This window comes from Syngnathoides biaculeatus, chromosome 3 (assembly GCF_019802595.1).
Source record: "Syngnathoides biaculeatus isolate LvHL_M chromosome 3, ASM1980259v1, whole genome shotgun sequence".
In the NCBI taxonomy this organism is placed as follows: domain Eukaryota; kingdom Metazoa; phylum Chordata; class Actinopteri; order Syngnathiformes; family Syngnathidae; genus Syngnathoides; species Syngnathoides biaculeatus.
In genome coordinates, this window is record NC_084642.1 from 13,939,695 (window position 1) to 13,963,910 (window position 24,216).

The 24,216-nt window shown below is 40.9% G+C and overlaps 1 protein-coding gene and 1 pseudogene across 6 annotated transcripts in view; one reads left to right on the forward strand and one right to left on the reverse strand.

Moving 5' to 3' along the window:
• Positions 1-24,216, forward strand: part of LOC133498056 (MAM domain-containing glycosylphosphatidylinositol anchor protein 1) — a 237,294-nt gene that overhangs the window by 189,377 nt on the left and 23,701 nt on the right. For all 6 annotated transcript variants that reach the window (XM_061814455.1, XM_061814456.1, XM_061814458.1 and 3 more), the window contains 5 exons: positions 6,709-6,889; positions 7,744-7,767; positions 14,772-14,924; positions 15,003-15,164; positions 23,410-23,546. In XM_061814455.1, the coding sequence (XP_061670439.1) occupies positions 6,709-6,889; positions 7,744-7,767; positions 14,772-14,924; positions 15,003-15,164; positions 23,410-23,546 (657 nt within the window). The remainder of the gene's footprint in view (positions 1-6,708; positions 6,890-7,743; positions 7,768-14,771; positions 14,925-15,002; positions 15,165-23,409; positions 23,547-24,216) is intronic.
• Positions 10,381-10,499, reverse strand: LOC133498709 (5S ribosomal RNA; annotated as a pseudogene).

Genomic DNA, 24,216 nt, shown 5'->3' on the forward strand with positions numbered 1-24,216 from the left:
ATTTTCACTTTCCTTTTTAACTGAATCCTCAAGACTGCCCTTGTGCAGTGTGTATGCGTGTACTTGTGTGTGTCTGCACGCATTTGTGAGCCCGAATGTAGACTGTGCAAGCTTGGTTTTGTGCAACTGAATAGCTGATTCACCCAGAAATAATAGAATGTTGGCCAAATGAAATAAGGCTCTGCAACAGAAGAATTAGCTGTGTGTCCTTCCTTTAGATTCCAATTTCATTGTGTGTCTCAGACCTTTTCCTTTATTTGTCATATTCCCTGCGATTTCTCCTACAAAGAAAAAAGAACTAAAATTTACACACCCACCCCCCCAAAAAATATCTTTTATCATTTCTGTTGCCCACCACGGAGCCTACGTTTCGTTTGTCAATGTTCTATATAATACTCAAGTATAAGTACTGTTACTTTGGTAGCCCTCCAATTAATTGCTCGAGTTTGAGCAAGTACTAAGTACAAAAAAAAAATTCAAGCACAGATTAACTCCAGTGCAACTTTTGATGTATTTTTTAAAATTCGAAGCAAGAATGTCAAATTGAGAATATAAAATATTTAAATGTTCAAATTCAGATATGTCCCCAAAATATAACTAAATGTAATAGTATGGTATGTAATCATTGTAAAATAACATTTAAGGTAAGTTAATGACACAAATGGTTTTGAGTAAACATTTATTTGTTTACCCTGATGAAACAGTCCAGTTGAGTTCTTGTAGGATGAAATGTGGACTTTTTTTAACCAAACTGCTGCCTTTTTTTTTCTGTAAGGCAATCAAAAAATGGATATGATCCCTGTAAATTTAACAAACTACCACCAAATGCACATTAATAATAACCTCTGAATCTTTTGTCAGAACTTTGAACTTTGAAACCTCTGCAGTACTTTCTTCACAGATTTTTATTTTTTTTTTTTTTTACAATGAATACGTGTGATTGGTGAGCATGAAGATGAGACAGAAAAAAAACCCACAACAGGGTGTGAAAGGGAAGAAATGGGATGGAAATGAAAGAAAATATTAAATCTCGGCGGCCCTCTCCACGATTAAGTAGAGTAAGAGAACATTGGAAAGTAATACCATATCAATTTCACAAGCCATCTATTACGGCAACCCTTTCTGCGGCTCATCCTCTTAATGCCTCGGCACTCCATCTTTTTAGCACATTCTCGGTGATGTGGGGCTCTCAGGGGACACATTGAGACGGGAAAACCTTGGAACTCACATCAGACGGCGAGCAGACGACTTTACTGTAGAATTGACTAACTTGTGAACACCCACATGCGGCACGGATTTCAGCTACTGATTGTTTTGTATTGTTAAGAAAATTTTTTTGGGAAGGGCGGGGAACAACACCGACTTTTGTTTGTTTTCATCATCACATTTTGCTGAGTAAACTCAAATGTGTGCTCAAAGCAGACAAGGACCTTTTTTGTCAGACACACAAAAGATAGCAATTCTTGCTTTACTACTTACACAATAGTATTCAGATTTCATGGTGGGTCAGAATTACTTGTACATGTTATTTAGAGGCGTCAATCCCGTTCAATCCCGGCCCCGCCTGTGTGGAGTTTGCATGTTCTCTCCGTGCCTGCATGGGTTTCCTCCAGGCTTTCCGGTTTCCTCCCACATCCCAAAAACTTGCAACATTAATTGGATATTCTAAATTGCCCCTAGGTGTGATTTTGAGTTCGGCTGTTTGTCTCTATGTGCCCTGCGATTGGCTGGCAACCAGTTCAGGGTGTACCCCGCCTCCTGCCCATTGACAGCTGGGATAGGCTCCCGCACTACCCTTGAACCTTCGTGAGGATAAGCGGCTAAGAAAATGAATGAATGGAGCTAGGGTGTCAAACTCATTTTTGTTTCCCTCAGAGGACCGTTATGATTAAACCCTAAAAATCTTTAATTGCCTCATCTTATTTACACATCAAATTTATGAACTAGGTTTGGAATCAGAAATCAAGGGTAATGGGTTTTGCAACAATTTTTGATGTTTGATACCCCCAAAATGCTTGCTTGTGTTATTTATGATATGTGCAGATATTAACCCATTCATGGGCAGGGTGGCAATTTTTTGCCTTATTGAGATAACAGTCTCCAAACAGGCCACAATCAAGGAAATAACACTTCTTTTTCGTTTATGGTTAAGTTATATGATAACTTTACCAATTTATAATCTCATCCCAAAAATCTAACTGCTAACTTTGACCGATGAGTTATCCTCTCCTGATACCAAATTATAATTTCAGATTAAAACACTTAAATATTTTGATATACAGAAGGAGATAATGCCTGAAAATCATGATGTCTCAAAAATGGGACGCTGGCCACGAATGGGTTAACAAGAATCATGGAAGCTGACACACGTGATTTGCCTTCGGAGGCCACATAAAATCCTGTGGTGGGACAAATCTGGCCCTCAGGCCTTGAGTTTGACACCCATGATTTAGATCCTCCATAACAATTTACTTACACGTGTCCTTTCACGGTCGTATGTTTGGAATTTCTTTCCCTTCGTCCATCGTTTAGAATAATCACTGTATGCATTGCAACACAAACAGCTGGTCCTCCCACTGACACAAACTCACACAAACACACTTCCCATTATCATATATATGAGAAATTTGAGGGAATAAATAAAGAAATAAAATCATGATGAATTAGAGGTGTACATTGAATTTCACGACACCATAATATATGGACCTTATCTAGCCCAAGACGTGAACTCTAATCTCTCTTAAGAACCCGCAGAGATTCAAGTCGCATGCATGCGCGTGTGTTCCCGCGCACGTACAATGACTTCACGTGCACGTGCCCCGTCGCAGCAGACTGCCGGATCAAGTCATGAAAGACATCCATTAAAAGCAGATGAGAGAATAATTAACCTCACACTGTTTATTATTTGAAGAGCCCGCCTCATCTCATTTTCTCATTACATATTCAGTTCCCATGCGCGATTGTTTTCGTGGTGTGAATCCCTCCACAATTTTTTACTCTTTCACACTTTGGTCATTCGAATGGAAATGTTTTGCACTTGAACGTTTCTAGTGAGGAAGGCGTCTTGTGTCTGTTTGTAGATGTCGTTGATAAACCGCAGGACAGTTATTGATTTTTCCTGATGCGTGACATGCAATCTTTTGAAGTAATTGTCGTCAACGCCCAGCTTAGTAGCAAGAAAATATCGTATGACTTTTATGTTTACGGTTGTCACTTAACCTAAAATGTCCTTTTCAATCTCAAATTGATGATGAAAAGCATTGTGAGTGTGAGCATATATGAGCGTGAACTAGTCCTAGATGAAAAGGTAATTGTACAAATGACTATAATAATAGAGATTTATTTTGCGCAACGGAGACTTCCTCTCATTCAAGCTCTGGAGCGCATTATTATGCCAGTTTGTTTATACGATGTATGAACGTTTACATCGATGAACACGGGGGGGGGGTACTTTACTTTGACGTGTGCATCTAAATCCTGATTGGGTGGTAGCCTTGGTAGTAAGTAAATTCATATAAATATGAAGCGTGACAATTGTGGCCCACAGTGGAGATTTGTCATCGTGGGAATACGTTAATGTTTTTTTGCATGTTAACAGTTTACTCTTATGGTATTGCTGACCTGGGATCTGTTAAAAGAGGACAATACGCATTTCATAGTCTATTTTTTCCATGGCGTCAGCCAAAAATGTTACAGTGCGCGTTTCATGGTGTGTCATTTATGATGTCAGAGGGGTGATTAAATACATTTTTCAACTATTTATCAGAGATTTGACAAGCATATGAAGAAATGTGACCATACTCTGTACAATTCCTCTACATCTATGCGATGTTTAACTTACTTGCAGTGCGTGATGTGGAACACCAGTGAATAACACTTAATGTTGAATGTTTGTGTTTGAGAGAGAGGGTGAGAGAACACATGTTCGCCTAAGAGATGGATTCGTGAATTGCAGTTTTTGACAGAAAACTAAAATTATCTTACATTTACTCAGGGGTCGTGTGAGAACTCCCCCGGATCTGACTCCAATTATGGAATTGGCCCCGGGAGGTGATCTTCTATTGACTCTGCTGGGACACCAAACATGTTCCATAGATGCCCGGAGTCCTTGTTAGATCTACAGACAACACTTGAAAAACTTAAAATAGGTGAGGGACCCCATCAGATTGGGACAGCCTGGAACGGACCGCGGACCGTACCATTGGGCGGCTTTGAGACTTCGGGATATCCCGTCTCATCACGCATAGGCAAGGCAAGGCAAATGTACTTGCAGTGTAGAGTGCAACTCATAGACAACACGCTGACCTGTCTTTATTGTTTTACACTTGGCTTGCGCACTCTGATTTACAGAATTAAAAGCATTTAAAAGCAATCATCAAAAAAAAAATGACAGAAGAATAAGGCATCCATCCATTCATTCATTTTCTGAGCGGCTTATCCTCACGAAGGTTCAAGGGTAGTGCGGGAGCCTATCCCAGCTGTCAATGGGCAGGAGACGGAGTACACCCTGAAGTGGTTGCCAGCCAATCGCAGGGCACATGGAGACAAACAGCCGCACTCTCAATCACACCTAGGGGCAATTCAGAGTAGAGTGAGGTTGCAGTTTTTGGGATGTGGGAGGAAATCGGAGTGCCCGGAGAAAACCCATGCAGGGACAGGGAGAACTTGCGAAATTCACACAGGCGGAGCCGGGATCGAACACGGGTCCTCAGAACTGTGAGGCCAACACTTTTTGCTAGCTGAGCCATCGAAGAATAATCCAGTCTATTAAAATTATTAAATTATTATTATTATTATTTTTTTTTTTTTAAATGGAAATACTCAGGTGGCACGGTGGATCAGCTGGAAAGGGTTGGCCTCACAGTTCTGAGGTCCCAGGTTCAATCCCGGCCCCGCCTGTGGTGTTTGCATGTTCTCCTCATGCCCGCGTGGGTTTTCTCTGGGCACTCTGGTTTCCTCCCACACCCCAAAAACATGCAACATCAATTGCACACTCTAAATTGCCCCTAGGTGTGATTGCGGCTGTTTGTCTCGATGTGCCCTGCTGGGAACCAGTTCAGGGTGTACCCTGCCTCTTGCCCATAGACAGCTGGGAAAGGCTCCAGTACTCCCACGACCCTCGTGAGGATACGCAGCTAAGAAGATGGATGGATGGATGGATGGATGGATGGATAGATAGAAATGCTCACTCAGAAGCATTAGGAAAAAAAAATTAACTATATTTTAAAACACTTTGGGTGCATACTGTAATAGTGTTGCGACCATGGCTGCGGGGAACAAAATACTGTATCAATGTAGCCAAACATTCTTGTTGTTTTTTTGTTTTTTTCCACAAATGCCCTCCTTGTAATTATTTGAGCAGTCGACTTTGAATGTACCTTTAATTGTTACAAGGAAGTACAGCATAGCAAGCGTAGGACAACACACAGCACAGCGACCGGCGTTGCATGATGTACTCTCTCTCCGTTGCTCAGTATGGAAAGTCTGCACTTTCAGGTGTTTAACCCATTCACACACAAGCATGCAAACACGCACGCGCACGCACACCTCTGTCGCAGGCCTTCGCTGATAATGGCATGCTGTGGGTGTACCAGCATGTCACGGTTGAGTGGCTGACCTAATACATTAGAGAGAGCTCACTGTCAGGTCTTTAAGTAGCTCGGATCACAGGCAGATACACAACTAATGGAGTCTTCTCGACGTGGGTGGACTAACGCAGCAAAAGTGCTATTAAAATGGCGTCAAAAAAAATACACACTCAAACCTGATTTACTTCACTTTTACAAGATAAAAGCCGCACTGGATTAATGTTTTTCAAATTGTCATTTTTTTTTTCACATTTGGGCTTTAATGGTTCACCGATAGGTTTTTGCACGCCTACTGGATCGGGTCGCATCCGAGAAGTCAGAGATGAATGAAATGGAAGTAACCATTTGTAATTTTACAATTTATTCAATAACTTCTTTTAATCAAAATAAATTTAAAGCTTCTCCAAGTACCTCAAAAATGTTCAGATATTTCCAATGTTACTTTTTTTACATTCACTGTGGGGAAAATCAAGTCAGGTAAGTGTACCAGCAAAATATGTCAATTTCCCAGTGATTCCATCATGTTTTGTACAAAATCCTATTAAAATATAATAAAAAGAGGCTCAAAAGCATCCATGCTAGTAGTACGCTTAGGGTTGACTTGCACCTATTCCCCTTGGTCGTGAACAGAAATATGAAGGTAAAATGTGATTTGCTGATCAATACGATTCCATTAGTGGTTATAGATGTATTTGAATAGCGTGGCTTATATAGTAAACGTCACGCTTAACCTTGTATCCTCTTTCACCTTATTAGTTTTGTCCCGACGCAGCTGCCTGTGTAGCTGGCAGATACGAGTATCAGTGACACATGATACATTTCCACTCTCGAGGTGGTTTTATACATAGCCTGAAATTAAAGGATTTTTTTTAAAGGAAGGACTGAGAAGACACCAACATAAAGTACATCCAAAGACAGCAGAGGAGGGAATATGGGGGGAAATGTTACAGTATTCCAGACAGTGCAGGCATTGCAGTCTCGAGCAGATTTGTTGCATTTGTGCTCGATGGGAATCTATTTGTGCTTGCTTGAAGTTTTTTTTTTGGTTCACACTTGTAGATGTTTGCACACATTATATCTGAGCTTTGTCTCACTCGACACCGCTGTGCGTTCGATCCAGAACAAGCAGAACCTGCTGGCGAGGCAGATCGACCTCAAGGGCAAGGAGCCAGAGAAGGGGGTGCTGATGTCCTACACCATCAGCAACCTGAGAATCCCGCTTTCCTACGAGGTCCGACTGGCTCCCTTCACCACCTACAGCAGGGGGGAATATGTCAGTCGCACCATCCAGTACTCGGAGCGTGAGTGCTCACACAAAAATACACGGACATATTTGTAGACAGTGGATCCCCTAAGATCAAACGCAATATGTCACAAGGCTTTCTTTTTTTTGTTTGTTTTGCTGATTTAGGGTTAGGGTTAGGGTTAGGCACGGTACTCCGCCTCCTGCCCAAAGATAGCTGGGATAGGCTCCAGCACTCCCGCATTCCTTGTGAGGATAAGCAGCTCAGATAATGGATGGATAGAGGAGTTACATATACAAATTAAAATTAAACAAATGAGCATTTAACACGATTTTACATAGTATCTTTTTTAAAAGGTTACTTTTGAGCACAATTTTACATTGATTAAGCATTTATTTAATCGCACAAAATTTGTAAACCCCCCAACACACACGCTCACTACAATACAGTCAACGCATTTTCTCATGAGGAATAATTGAAATAGATCAGTTAACATCATTAAACATTTCAAAAGAACATCGTTTGAGTGACATTTAACATTATGACTGTCATATATATAGAAAAGTAACAACAGTTAATATAAAACATTAAAAAGATAATATTTAACAATCATTAATGAGGATGGGTAGTTGCGTTTCAGACAATTTTAAAGAGAAAATGATTGTCATAGTAGTGCAAAAAGAGGTTACTCTTGTACCATATAAAACGTGACATCCATATTTTGTTCTCACTGACGTGAGCCTTTCTCACACTGTGAAGTCTTGTGTGATGTCATTCATAAGGGTGATCCAATTTCAGATTTGTGAGACTCTGGAGACATATTTTACATTCAAATTCCCAACTGTAGAGTTTTCACTTGTGTGTTGTACATATCTATATGTTAACCGATGGTTTTTTTTTCTTCTTTCCAGCGTACACCTACCCGAGACCCTCAGGTGAGCTCTCTCTCAGCTTTACTCTTCCACACATTCGAGCTTCTAATGAAGGACTCGTTGCTTTCAAAAGATTGATGACAGGGTGGTGAAATTAGCAGCGCGTTTTGATGTTTTATTTCTTTCTCTAAAAATCGGAATCGTCTTCTTTTTTTTTTTTTGCTTGAAAGTACTGTCAACATTGGTTTGGAAAGACGTGGGATGATACAACTTGGTTGCTATAGGGAAGAGGGTTTTAAATTGGTGTTATGGGAAGCAGTTGATAATTGCGTTTATATTCAAGGCGTTTCATATGCCACAAATGGAGGGCGGCCATTCATAGTTATACCTGTGCCGACAAATTTCTGTTGATTAATGAATCAGTTAGGAGTTGGACTGACCCATTAGTTGGTGAAATTATTTATCTACAGTATTTATCAAGACATCCATCTCTCCATTCTCTTTGCCACTTATCCTCACGAGGTTCGCTGGGAGTGCTGGAGCCTATCCCAGCTGTAAACGGGCAGGAGGCAGGGTACACCCTGAACTGGTTGCCAGCCAATCGCAGGCCACATCGAGACAAACAGCCTCACTCACAATCACACCCAGGGTCAATTTTAGAGTGACCAATTAATGTTGCATTTTTTGGAATGTGGGAGGAAACCATAGTGCCCGGAGGAAACCCATGCAGGCACGGGGAGAACATGCAAACTCCACACAGGCGGGTCCGGGATTGAACCCAAGACCTCAGAACTGTGAGGCCAAAGTTATCAAGACATACTGAAGTAATGTTTGCTCCTATCTTTGTGGGCACAGTTTTTGGAAGACCCTTTTCAGTGCACAAAGCAAGTTTTGTTACTTTAAGGCGTGACTGGATCAGTTTGGTGTGGGAAAAACTTGACTTCAAGCCAATCAATCACCTTTGGGATGAGCTAGATCAGAGATGGTGAGCCAACAGGCCCTTTTACGGTTTCGACATCAGCTACCAGAATTGTAGAAAGACCCTCCCCTCACCTATATTTTCACTTCAGGTAAGTACAGCGACAGATGAAAAAAAGGCAATTGGCCACTTCTTCTTTTGTATTTACTAGATTTCATAATTTGCGGTTGTGTAGTGGGATATACTCGAGTGCCCCACTGCCCGGCCTTCGGAGCTCTCACCGACACCAAGTGTAAAAAACGAGGACTATAATTGGACATCAACTTTTAACATAACATAATATTGGACTCTGGACTAAGCTGTGAGCATTTACTCAACTGCACATCGGATGCACACAACATTGTGGAGTGGACCGACCTGTGGGGGAAAAGAGGTTACAAAGGCCATATATTTTCACCTCAAATGTATGATAATTATCAATACCGCGTTGGTAACTACATTACAGTACAATATGCAGTAAGACTCCACACTGTAAGTAATGCAAGTGATTATTTACATGCTGTGTTGCTGCTGTTTTTGGCTATCATCAAAGCTCAAGTGCTCCTAGTTATTAACGAATATCCCTGTGTGAAAGATTGCATTTACGACATGATTTTTTTTTTTCCTGATGTGAAAAAGGAGCTTTATATTTGAGGGCGGCGTTTATTTGTTTTAAATTGATGATGCACGCGCCAGCAAATCGTTAAAATGTGTTGATGCCCCCCCAAAAAAAGATTAGGTTTGTTTTCACTGACTGCTCAGAGCCAGATTGTCTCTTCACAAACACACTATCATATTGCTGTTGTCAGCCATATTTTTTGTTTACGTTCGACTTTGTTCTCCCGAGGTCCGATCTCATAAGATCAGCCAATCTGTCCTCTTTCCCAGTTTTCCTGGATGCAGTGCTAAACAACATTAAACCTACATCTTATCTCAAGTGTGTGCCATCTTTGCCCCTTACGTAAATACCCTCCCAGTCTCTCTCTTTTTTTTTTTTTATCCCATTTGGCTGTTAGAGCAAACAAAAAGGAAGATCTGCATCCCCTTTTATGCCAGAACAGTTTTACCGTGCTACTCTGGAGTTTTTAAGATGGTGGTTCTTTGTATTGTGATGGATTTTTATTGAAAACTTCAGTTGGACAGAACCAATTTTTAAAAGGCGTGACAGAAAAACAAAGGAGAGACAGTGAAAAGATAACTAACCAAAAATATAGGAAGAGGGCATAACCAAAGACAGAACATTAGCAGTAAGAAAAATTGGGAAAATAAAACATTGTCTCGTACAATTACACAGATTTGACTGTTGTGTGGAGCAGCCGTGATAACCCTGTAAAGGAAGGACAGTACAATGTAGGACAGGACTGGACAGGACAAGGACAGGAGGGGAAACATGCAGGACAGAGGTAGTAATCCCAGCTGTACAACTAAAATTGGTGGGAGTGCCTTTGTAAATTCTGTTTGAAAATACAGTGCACATGAGGGGATACTCGGGAAGTTTGCATAATTATGAGTTATCACAATAGTTGATTTGCCCCACACCAAGTGAAGAAGTACCAGAGGTTAGGTGACACATGCAAGTGAATGGGCACCATCTCACATGCACTTCTTCTTTTCCTTTCGGCTTGTCCTATTAGGGGTCATCACAGTGTGTCATCTTAGATGAACGCATATTTGTTTGGCACACTTTTACGCCGGATAGCCTTCCTGACAGGGAGAGAACCTGACAGCACACGGTATTCCCAGGCGGTCTCCCATCTAAGTACTAACCAGGGCCAAACCTGCTTAGCTTCTGAGATCTGACGAGATCGGGCGTTGTCAGGGTAGCATGGCCGTAAGCCCATCTCGCATGCGCAATAGCCTTCAAAAGTGACTTGTAATTGGTGTGCCTGAATTGTGGAGCCAAGAGCTAGAGTAAGGTGCAGGAGACCACCTGAGAGTGGCCCAGTGGACCAGAAACCAGCCACACGCACAGACCCTGCATGGTCCTCTGGCCCACCCGAGGCTTTCCAGATGCGTCCACCTGGAGGAGGCCGCAGGGGCCTGTTTTTGGGAAATAAAGAAGTTCACCCACATGGAAATTGATCTTGTGTTCTGCCATTGGCGAGCAGATACCTTTAATGCTAGCATTTTGATGTATCGTAGTTGCTCAAGGTTCAGTGAATATTGTAAATAACATTGCTGATATTGGGCATCCTTATCTGCTTCCTCTTTGTAGAGTTCAACTTAGTGATGTAATCCTGTTCGTGGTGACTCCCGCTTTTGGCAAGTTGTATAATGCTGCCATTCAATGTACTGTATATGAGTTTCCAAATCCAAATTTGTGAAGTGCTGCACATAGGAACAACAGCTTAACTTCAACGGAAGCTTTCTCTCTGTCACTTGGCATGATGATTGCGTTTACATTTTCACTCTGTGACACGCTCATTAAATTCAATAGACATCTGGCGTTATATGTGGAACTCTGACCTTTACCGAAACCTGTCTGGTCATGGTGGATTTTAGACGGGAGTACCTTTTCAAATCTTGCTGCGTGGGCTTTTGAGATAATCTTGATATCTCCATTTATCAGTTAGAAGGGCTGATAACTAGCTAGCTAGGAGAGTGGGGTTTTTCCCTGGTTTTCAAAGAAGTTTGATTGCAGCTCTATTCATATGGTTACTACATTGGCCTACATTATCTTTTACTCCTTGACTGTTCTGAAAAATAGAGGTTTTAATATTAACCAGAAATGTTTAATGAATTCGACCGAAATCCGTCCAAGCCAAACGCTCTTCTTGAATTTTTTTTAATGCACAATGTGATTCTTTGATGCTTAACATCAGTATTGTGATTAGTTTCTGTTTAAATGAGGAATATTTACATCTGTAATAAAAAGAATTTCAATTTCATTTTAGTTTGGGTTATTCGATGATGCATATAGTATGATATACTTATTTGTAGCGGTGACAGAGCACAGTTGCCATTACGGAATCCCAAACGCCCCTCCCTCTGTCTATTCGCCTGGCGAACGTTTTCTGTCTCCTTGAGTGGGAGACGCGCAGCATTTGTCTGGCAGGGTTGTCACTCACCGCCGCCAGGACGACGCAATTAAAACAAATGCAGATTGAAACAGACGCTGAGAACAACGGTGAAAATTGAAATGTGTGGGTGTCATGGTGCAGCGTGTGTAAAGCAAAAGATTAGCTCACTGAAACAAATACTTAACACGCCCCCCACCCCCACCCCCGACCCCCCCTCCACACACACTCCCACCTTCCACAGGGAGTAGCAGATACAATATGTAAATGAGTCCAATGAATAAGGGCCTGTTGAATGAATTTATTGATTAAACATACTACTTGATTACTTGCATTTTGACAGAATTGATTAAAAAGTGGATGCCACATTACAAAAACATGCAAGCAGCAATTAGCTTGGACATAATTAATTGGCTGAACAAAACAGGAAACAGAAATTAAATAAGAGGTGTTTGGATGGGTGACCATTTTAAATCAAAAGGATGAACGGACATGCAATACATATTGTGGAAGTAATTTGAGTGTGATTCCTTAGGCTTGTTAGGGTGAGTCTACCTGATTGCATGGAACTGAGATATCAATCGGCTAAGCTGATTTTATCATGTTACACTTGGCTTAAGCTTTTGAATGTAAAGATGATGAGCTCTGTGCCTCATCCTGTGATTATATAAATTTCTTCTTTTCCTTCGGCTTGTCCCGTTAGGGTTCTCCACGGCATTTTATCTTTTTCCATCTAAGCCTGTCTCGTGCATCTTCCTCACTAAAACCCACAGTCTTCATGTCTTCCCTCACATGTCTTCCCTCACAACATCCATCAACCTTTTCTTTGGTCTTCCTCTCGCTCTTTTGCCTGGCAGCTCCATCCTCAGCACCCTCCTACCAATATAGTCACTCTCTCATCTCTGAGCATGTCCAAACCATGGAAGTCTGCTGTCTCTAACCTTGTCTTCGAAACATCCCATTTTGGCTGTCACCCTAATGAGCTCATTTCTAATCCTATCCAACCTGTTCACTCCAAGCGAGAACCTCAGCATCTTCATTTCTGCTACCTCAAGTTCTGTTTCCTGTTCTCTCTTCAGTTCCACAGTCTCTAATCCGTACATCATGGCTGGCCTCACCACTGTTTTATAAACTTTACCCTTCATCCTCGCGGAAACTCTTTTGTCGCATAGAACACCAGACACCTTCCGCCAACTCTTCCAACATGCTTGGACCTGTTTCTTCACTTCCTTACCACACTCTCCATTGCTCTGTATTGTTGACACCAAGTATTTGAAGCTTCACTCTTCATCTGCCCCTCTCATTCACACACATATATCCTGTTTTACTTAGGCTAATCTTCATTTCTCTCCTTTCCTGGGTGTGCCTCCATCTTTCTAATTGTTCCTCCGCCTGCTCCCTGCTTTCACTGCAGATCACAATATCATCTGCAAACATTATAGTCCAAGGGGATTTCAGTCTAACCTCATCTGTCAGCCTATCCATTACTACAGCAAACAGGAAGGAGTTCAGAGCGGATCCCTGATGCAGTCCCACTTCCACCTTAAATTCTTCTGTCACACCTACAGCACATCTCACCACTGTTCTGCTGCCCTCATACATGTCCTGTACTATTCTAACATAAATACAGACTTGTGCATGGAGTACCACGGTTCCTCTCTTGGTACTCTGTCATAGGCTTTCTGTAGGTCTACAAAGACACAATGTAGCTCCTTCTGACCTTCTCTGTACTTTTCCACAAGCATCCTCAAGGCAAATAATGATTATATAAACTAATTTCTCAAACGTTATTCAAAATATTGAATTAAAATCATGTGCCTGGTGAGGAGTTTCAGGTAATCCCGCAGTCCTGTATCTGCAATGCAGAGAATGAGAGGATTCCTTGCTCTGACAAATTATGTCATCATATGAGACACATTACCACAACACCGACATCTGGTTCAGGGAAGGGGATCACCTGATAGTGCTCCTTTTTTGATTGGGTCATTGCAAACTACATGTTACCATACCGCTGACCATTTTGGAGCAAACTAAACCCTAAATTGTCATATCAGTGATTAGTTAAGTGAGTGGCGTATTGCTCCTCCAGGTTGTGAAGTTACCTCCTCAGTATTTCTGTATTCTGGCATGCAGAAATACTTCTTTTTGTTCAGGTACTTGACTTTTGAACCAAATTGTCGTGAAATTTTAGGTTAAATTCTGAGCTGTTGAGATTAGAAGAGTGTTTCCCTGGATGTGCTCCATTGCAAAGGCATTCAGTCCCCAAAATGTTACCCTTCTCTCTTTTTTTTAATGTACAGTCCACTCCTTGTACGCAACCACAGAGGCAGTGATCTATGTCGTGGCATTCTAGGAGCATTCCCTGTCCAGATCACTTGATAAACTGCACTTGGCTTCATTCCAATGTGCCTACTCTTCACAAAGAAAAGCACAAAAAGTCACACTGTGCTCTTTGGGAGGAAGTGTCGGCATGTGCATGAACATGAGTAGGGTGGGAGTTGGGTCAGAGGTTTGAATTAGAAACGGCAACAAAAAAGGGCCAACATACTTTGATAGTAATCCAGGTCAGGCACAGATTCATTTTCCTCGTTCACTGTTATCAAGTATCGATTTTGAACCCATGTACATCCCAAGATACAAAGCACTCCGGTACATAGAGGGCTTTTTTCGTTAAACTTGCCTTCTTGTTGGGTCAGTTTAAGGTTGGACTAAGTTCTCTTTATAAACCACTCCAATCTGCCATGTGGATTCAGGCTGGGCAGTTGCAAAAGGACAATTTGGTTCTGTTTTTGTTTAGGAAAACTCACAAACAGAAAATCATGTGAAAAATAACATTTGATAGCCATTGAAATTAGGTCATAATGTCTAGTGTGACATTCATGATCATGGTTTGCACTCGTTTTGTAACTCCAAAGCTGTATTTTCCCCGAGATATTTGGGGAAGTTAAGAATTGGAGCATCTATGACTTTTGAGGTTCAGGGGTTAAACATCGTCTCCAAAAGAAAGGAATTCATTATCAGAAATGCATTGCATGTCATGTCCTTAATATAACACAGTTGTCACTGTTTTTTTTTTCACATCCACATACCAGACCACGTCTGCGGGTTTGAAGATGAGCGAATTTGTGGGTTTTCACAAGACCGGAGTGACGCTTTTGACTGGACCCGACAGAATCACATGACCCAAAATCCCAAACGGTCTGCCAATACAGGACCCGAGACAGACCGTAGCGGAACCAAAGAGGGTGAGGAAATGGGAATTCTTTTTATACTCACCTCCACACAGCAGTGCAGACCTCTGAATGCCATTTTCTGGTTCACAGGATACTACATGTACATCGAAGCATCGCGGCCACGAGTTCAAGGAGATAAAGCTCGTCTGCTCTCTCCACTTTTTAACGTGACCATGGTCAGGGGCCCCAAGGGGTCTAGTAGAGTCCCTTACTGTGTATCCTTCTACTACCACATGAGGGGCAAACACATTGGTGAGTGAACGAGAGAAGTATAACATATACACACTCAAAGTCGAGCATATACAGGATATACTGTCTCTATATGTGTGTTTACGCGCGAGAGAGAGAAACCCACCACCATCTATAAGTGTCACACTTGATCAACAATATGAACTCAATTTTTAATTTTCACTTCCTCTTCTGAAAAGATTGCTTTTTATCCATTGAGTTGAACAGGTTAATACTGAAAAAAGTTTTGGATTAATTTATTTTGGTCTCATTTTTTAATTTATACCACCCAAACCTGGCATTTGAAAAGTTTTTATATCTATTCCAACATTGTTCACATAATGCCAACAAATGTCACAGTTTCTGAATTTGAGGTCTTAAATTTGATCCAAATGGCATTTATAAAAGCTTGTTTTAAGTCTGAAGAAACTCTGACATTATGACAAAATCAGTTTTCACATTTTCCAATTTTTAATCGGCCTTTGTATGAACCCACCGTGATATTGCTTGGCAATTATAAGCAAGACTGTCAAATTATAAATAGGCTGTTTTGTTCGAGCACATAAAATGTAATTTGGTGTGACTGCTTACAGCAGTTTTATGTTTTGATTTTTTTTTTTTTTTTTTTAATTTCACTATCCTATCTGATTGCTGTATGAATCAATGCTTGAGATTTGGAACATTAAATGTTGGAATAATGCCAGAAAAAAAAAAGCTTCCATCCATCCATTTTCTTTACCGCTTATCCTCACAAGAGTCACAGGGAGTGCTGGACCCTATCATAGCTGTCAATGGGCAGGAGGCAAGATACACCCTGAACTGGATGCCAGCCAATCGCAGGCCACATGGAGACAAACAGCCGCACTCACAATCACACCTAGGGGCAATTCAGAGTGTCCAATTCATGTTGCATGTTTTTGGGATGTGGGAAGAAACCAGAGTGCCCAGAGAAAACCCACACAGGAACAGGGAGAACATGCAAACTCCACAAAGGCGGGGCCAGGATCAAACCTGGGTCCTCATCACTGTGAGGCCAACACTTTACCAGCTGATCCAACGTGCCACCTTTCCATTACAACAATCCAAATTTGCTCAATTTTTACTTTTGTTGAACTTTCTATTTGCTTAAGTCGCTCCAATTCTCATCTACCGACTTACTGTATTTGACCTACACTGTCTGGCCCAGATGAAAGACTACTACGAAACTAATAAATCTAATGGCAACTCCAAAAACTGGGAGAAATAGAAGTTAAACGTGACACCAGGCGAGGGAAGTGTAATAAGTGATGCCGTCACAAAGTTGGAAGGGCTGGCAAGTTTGGCTTCAGTGAAGGTTCTCAGATCCAATCCCAAATCTCAATTTTGTGCATGACCTACAGGGTAGACCTTGACAGTTTTGACAATAGTTTAGTTTAGTTTACACATGTGCCTTTGTGTCTGTGAGTGTGTGTGTGTGTGTGTGTGTGTGTGTGTGTGTGTGTGTGTGTGTGTGTGTGTGCGTGCGTGGTTTTTGTGCTTTAGAGAAGCGCCGTGGGTGTGTGATATATTGCAATGGCATAGCACAATCAGTCACTTGGGTAAACTGTCTTTCACAATATGGTCTGTCACACAACTAGAAGGCATTCAGCTTGGAGCCTGCAGAGCTCAACACAGACAGACACTCACACACAGACACCTCCGTTATTTCCATTAGAGCATCAAAAAACTTGTACAAATCATAACAGATGCTCACAAAGGTTAGAGGAACAAGGGCACCTTTAATTGAATGATTAGAAGCGGGGACCAACTAAGACATCTTCACTACACGGGTGAATTTTCATTAATGAGGAATGTACAAAATGTGCATGGAAATGTGGACAACACAAAATTACTGCAAGGGATTACTGCACAGTTTTATCAAAGTAGTTTAGCCAGTTATTCATTTTAAAGCCTGCATTTCGTCACGATAGGTAACTGTATGTAATTGGAGTGGACCCAAAAGCTGATTGAGGCAGAGAGAGTACATGAGTGGTTATTTAGAAGTGTATCATAGTTTGTGCATTCAAAGCGTGATAGTGGTTCGTAGAAACAAGCAATGTGTAGGAAGCGGGAACGTGAGGGGGTGGAAGAGATTGACGGCGTGGTTGGAGCCGGCAGTGAAGCGGGAGGCATGGGAAGAGCCCCGGAAGAGGAAGAGAACACAAGGGGCTGAGTACAGGTGCGAGTCATCGGATGATAACTTATACACAAGAGTCGACCTGTGTGCCACAAATGAGTGCAACTACTCTGACGCTGGATCCCTGGGTCAGCCAGACTAAAATTCCATCAGTGATGAATGCTGATAAGGAACAGATACAGAGGCAAGGAGGTTGTAATTGATCGGGAGGCAGAGAGAAACAGGAGGGTAGGGCACAGGTCATGACAGTTTGCCTGATGAGTAGTTCCGTTTCGCAACGATCTGAATCAGAAAAACCTGCAGTCAACACTCCTAAATGTTAAAAATTAGGATAGAAGATCCTATCTATGTGGGGGACAAAAGAAACTTTTTAAAGTGTTACATATATGTATAAAATATTCATCAAACGTGTTTTGGATTTTTATGCTAATTTAAGGACATTTGTATTGGAGGTTCAGAAAAAGAAATTCCAGAGTTGAATTTCAATAAAATGTCCTTTAAATCAGATTAGAGTGATAATCACTGTTGTCATTTTTACAGATTTTTAGCTTTTTGTTGGATCTTTCCAACATATCGACCAGCAACCTACATTAAGCATGTTAGTTATTTGGTGTGTGTGTTACAAAAACTAAAAAACCAATTTCTACTCGAATTTTGTAGAGGGCTGGCGCAAGGGCGAGGGAGGAACCAGTTCAAGATCGGTGCAGATCCAGGTTGAGTCTGGTGGCATTGAGGCCAGGTTAGTTAGTGACCCAGCCGATTTAGCAGATGGAGCTATGAGGAAAAGTAACTATCGTGCGTGGCATTTGGAATGGAGTGCACACTATTACCTGGCACAGTGTGAAGAATTTTGGAAATAGTAAATACTTGTCTTTTTAGCTATTAGTTGCCCATGTTTTAGCCATTGTATTCTCAGATGATGTTTAAGCCTCGGCCCTCAGATTGCTTTTGTATTTTGGAAGAGTTGGGTTTGCGGTTGACCTTACACTCATCTGATTGGCTTGATCAGTACTGACCGAAAATTAGCATTTTTTTTTTTCTGATTGGCTGATCATCTTTATTGTTATGATTGGCCGATCCATTCAATGATGTCATTGATCGGTTCCACATAAGATATTTACATTGTGTATAGGATATTTGATTCCAGAAGCCAGTTTATTTTTAGCCCTCTTGTGTGTCTTTTGCCATCATTTCCGGTCACTGGGCTTTGTCAAATCAAACGCGACCGGATACACTTAATACTATGGCCACGACAGCAACAACGAGTGTATTGGGTTGGTCATAAAAGAACAAAATAAAGAAAATGGTCACCTGTGCTCGAGAGAAGACGTTTGTTCAAATATTACTCTGAAGTATGTTTGCATACTTTTAATATGATATAGAAACGTTATGTAGTCTACCAATCTAGTGCTAGCTCTATCAATTGTACACCAAACGTGTCGAATCATGCTCTTTTGGTCTTTCTGAAGTAATTTAATTACAGTAAAGTAATTTAATTACAGTCAGTTACCACCCATGATTTCTGTCATATCTTGGGATTGCAGTCATGTGATAATCGCCGCCATTTCTACACACAAGCTAGGCGTTGCAGACTAAATCACCATGGCAACGTCCACATACCCATGTGCAAGCAGCGAGTAGCGGATGTTTTCTGTCTGCTTTAATTCACTCAAGGATGTCACCAAAGCGAGATATGTACAGAAGATCAAACTCTGTGAAGATATCGATCAGTATATTCTCCACAACGACGTAATTTCAAAGGATTTGAAAGACTTCCTTGCGGTAGAATATCTGGACACTAGGAATACACATGCTTATGATCAGAACAGACTTTCAAATAACCATTTCCTTTGTATACTTGAGCTTCTTTCAGATCTGCACGTCGTATATTTGTAAGCCACTTTTGTTGCTGTTTTTTCACGAACTCCATTGTATCGTCTCCTTCATGGAATCTAACCTTTGGAACACGGCAAAATCGCGTCCCAATGTCTCTTTTTCCGCGATTTCCACATCCGTAGACACAACAAAAATCTGGCATGATGACGATGGACAGCTGACTGCTTGTCTGCAACAATGGCGGTCAAGTACCCGGATGAACAAGCGTGACGTCACGTGCAACCCAGCCATTGTAACGTTGGTTTGACCTGACTAATTAGAATATATGAGCTGACGAAGCATATTTATATTTATACTCAGTATACAGTTTACGAGTACATACAGTAAATGAACAAGTCATTTAAAAAGACACATTGCTCTACCTTGTGATCTGAAAGGTAATTGGTTGTTTTTTTTTTTGTTTTGTTTTATTTAACTCGCTGATCAGTGGTCAGCCCCGAAAGCCTAGCCTAGTAAAGCGTCGTTTGAGGACATAAAGTTTACAGATGTAATAAAATTTAGGCAATACTGGGTATTTTCTCAGAGGTGTCTATAAAATCCACCATCTCAATTGGCAATATCTGTCACCTAGCACTTGCTTACAATTACAACAATTTGTTACCAATTCATCCCCAATTCCATTTTCAACCTTACTGTTGTTTTTCCATTCACTCCCGATCTGTCGTCACTTTAACTGTCCTTCTGTGGCCGAGCTCATGCTAGAGCAACAGCGACGCAGCCATGCCCCTCACGACGATAAAGAGATCGGGTAAAACACAAGAAGAGGAGGCTAGGGGAGGGGGCGAGGTCAGTGAAATGAGAGAGAAAGAAGAAGCGTCCCCTTGCACCACCAGGATGAGTGCATTGGAGAAAAATGGTCAAAGCCTTTCAAAAGAGCGAGGTAATGCTTGAACAAGGAGAGCTGCAAAAAAAAAAAAAAAAGAACATCGACATATTCACAGACGGTGAGACGACACAAAAGGACTGCTACCGGTGCAAATGTACTCGACTAGTTTCAAGAGAAAGTACATGAAGGCTGTTGAAAAGCACACTTGTAATGTACTTTATAGGCTGGGTTTTGTCATCCTTAAGTTATTTTGTTACGAAACAGCATGTTCAATATGAAAATTCACATCTCGCTTGGCAAGGGTGCTGTAAATAGTTTAGTACTCCTAAATGCAACTTTACTGGCAGCAGCACATAAAACAACATTTAATGAAGTTTCTGTGGTTTAGTTTGGCTCCATTTTCGGACGGTGCCAATTGGCAAGCGGAATTGGAACCGTTGTATTCTTTTGATCCCGCAGTGATGGAAGGCAAATGGGTGCTTATTTAAATGATCTTTCACTTGTACATTCATTTGGTTGAGATTTTTAATTAAAAGAACTCCGGTGTGATTTACATCGGATAAACATTCTTGGGCGTATGTCGAATGTTGTTGTTGGCTGTCGGGAGGAAAAATCCATAAAGAGCAGAACGCATGGATTAAATAGTTGCCTTGCACTTAACTGAATAATGTTATTGTGTGATATCTTGCGGTTTGAAGGTTTTGTGTGAAACTTGGTCAGATTTCGACGTTATGGGTCCTCTACATTAGTTTTTTGGTTATAGGTACCGTATTTTCCGCACTTTAACGTGCGCCTAAAAGCCTTTAATTTTGCCAAAAGCCAATGGTGCGCCTTATAATCTAGTGCGCCATATACATGGATCGATATTGAGCCTTTAGTGCACCTCCATCTAATGGTTGCATAACATAACCCTAGCTTCTACTGTAGCATCTATTCCATGCGCCTTATAAAGCGGTGCGCCTTATATATGAAAAAAGTTTTAAAATAGGCAATTCATTGACGGTGTGCCTTATCATGCGGTACGCCTTATCGTGCAAAAAATACAGTAACTTTGTCTGTACTTTTGAAGCACTAAACAATAATGGTCTCATAAAACTGTTATTATTATTATATAATTATATAAGTATTTTCTCAATGGCCTTTGATGACCACTTTGTGCAGCAGAAGTCTCTGAACACATAAAAGCAAAATATGCAGCTTTAATGGTTAGCATGAGGTCCAGCGCTTGCTGCATGTCACAGCGGGAGAATTGTTTGTTTGTCGGGTTCTGTGTTTATTCTAGAAGCCTCAAGGCCAACGAGGGTCAGATCGAAGAGAGAATGGTCGTCAGCATGTTTCTGAACAGTTGCACCACTGACGTGTGTTTGTCTTTGTGTGCGCGTGTCTGCTTTTGTAATGACAGCACAGAGCAGGTGAAAGAATTAGCCTTTGCCTTTGTGCATTTGCTGTTACATCCCCTCAAATTCCCTTCCGAAATGTCAAGTAAGCATGGCATCCATCGTGAACTGGTTGTGCCATGCGCCTTCTACACTTTCCTGTTTTTTAATCAGCATATTACTTGACATGCGCCAAATAGGAAGCCATATGTTCAAATGGCTTCCTATGATGGCTGTCAAGCCTTTGCTTTCCTAATCCAAATGCGCTGAGTTTTAGATCATTAAACCAAAGTGAAGCCAATCATTTTTTTTCATCAATATATTATGAGCATACTTACATATATACATACAAAGAAATGTGGTAGAGGTCAGTCTATGTGCTCCTTGTCCATATAATGGCATGGACCACATTTTGTTTGTTTAGCTCGACAATTGTGACAGTACAGTGTGGAGATCCTGCTCAGATTTGTTGGGAACTGGAGTCTAAAAGTTATATGCAAGCCCTGGATAGGTCACCAGTCAATCACAGGTGACCATTCACAAAGTCACTGAGTGGTAACTGAATCAAAGGTCAGCTGAGCAAGATACTACACTCTTAATGACAAGAAGTAGTACAGTAATTCTCTTTACTTTAGAGGTCTGCGGTGGCCTACTAGCACGTCTTGTTATATTAGCACATCTGATTTTTCAAGTGTAGTGATATAGTACAGCACAGGGAACTAATGCACTTGAATAAAGTTTAAGCAACATGATTTTGTAATCCTCCACTAATTCACTCACAATAAATAATAAACTTGGTGTTATTTACCCTTTTGACAGACTACAATGTTCATTACTTACTATCTTTTTTTTTTTTTTTTTTTTTTTTTTTAACGTTTGTGTCGCATTACCTTTTAAATATGCAGATGTAACCCGTGAATTAGACAGAACATTTGTAGGCATATGGGGCAATAAATTTCCTTCCGGAAAAACAGACTTCCACTAAATGGAAACACTTAAAATAAGACTAGATGTTGGTTAATACTGTGTTGGGCTTAAGAGCTGTCTGGGAATTCTTAAAATGATGAACGATTCTTAAGCAACTTTGAAGCTTAATACAGTTGTCAGAGTTTAGCGCTGAGGTTGTTTGTAAGACCTCAGGGAGGTTATGTTATGTTATGTTATGTTATGTTAAGTTATGTTATGTTCTCTCTGTTTCTCTTACTCCCTCGCTCATCCATCATCATTAGTTGCCATCCAATCGCAGGGCACATCGAGACAAACAGCCGCACTCACAATCACACCTCGGGGCAATTTAGAATGTCCAATTAATGTTCCATGTTTTTGGGATGTGGGAGGAAAATGGAGTGGCCGGAGAAAACCCATGCAGGCACGGGGAGAACATGCAAACAACACACAGGCCGATGCGGGATTGAACCCGGGACCTCAGAACTGTGAGGCCAACGCTTTCCAGCTCCTCCACCATTGCCGCCACTCTCTCTCTCTCTCCCTCAGTACAGTATATTTTTAGGTCTGCCACAACACCTTTTTCTTTCTTTTTCTTTTTTTTTACATTTCCCCAATAACTTGAATGATAAACCATAATATTTGTTATTTGTTTTTTTTTATACCACTGGTACAATAATATGAGGATGTAATAAAGAATTGTGTACATCTTACTAATTCTGCCCTGGCAATCAAACATGTGAACACAACTTTGTAATGTTCTTCATTTACTCAATAAAAGTAGGGCTGCATTTCACAATTACAGCAAGTCAATAAAAACATTATACTTGTTCAAATAATTAACTTTGGAAAAATATGAAAATCAGAATACAACACAACAGTGGCGTCTCAAGATAATTTGACATATTTTAATAGCCTCCTGTCCGTTGACAGCTGGGATTGGCTCCAGCTCTCCCGCGACCCTTGTGAGTATAAGCGGCTTAGAAAATAGATGGATGGATGAGTGTGGTGCATTGAATGTATTGCGTTATCTTTTTGTACATTTTCTAAATGTGCCATGCCTTTTTACAGGCACTCTTAATGTTCATTTGAGAGTAAGGAGCATCGGAATTGCCTCAGTGGACTCCTTGCTGTGGACCAAATCAGGTCATCAAAGCCCCGACTGGAAGAAAGCATACATTGACATCACTCCAAGTGGACCATTCCAGGTAAAATCATAATGATCACAAAATCATCATTGTTTCTCGTTTGAATTCATTTAAAAAAAAAAAAAAGTTCAGCTAAGTGCAGTGCATCATACGTGTCACGGCTGTGGATCATCGGTACTGTGCTGAATGGAAATAATAATAATCATGATTTTTTATTATTTTTTTGGGGGGGGTGACAAATGTCACCCCAGAGATTATTTGAAAAAGGCAAAAATTTGATTTTGGTCGAGTTATCAGAACAGCCTTCTCTTTGTGTTTACTGATGGGACTACGGTTTATAATTTTTATTGCTATTTTTTTGTGCTAGATGGCAGTTTGAATTTAGAGTGAATCAAAATGGACCACCTGTAATTTTCTGCTGCACGAGAAAGTAAGCGCAGCTTTTACACTTTCACTCCAAACCAACCCTTGCTGAAGGTGGGGCTAATCACTTTCCAACATATTAGGGGCAAAACGGTTTATCAGTCAATCATGACCATGTTTAAGGTGGTTAATATTAACATTCCAATGGGATTTATCAGATATTAAGTAATTAGTAAGTAGTTGTTCTTTGATGGAAACTGTAGAAGAAGCCAAAAAAGATGAGCAAAGAAAAATAAGTTTACAAGTTACATGGCAGAAGACATCTTGGGTCATAGTGATTTTTTTTTTTTTTACAAGACAAATTTGG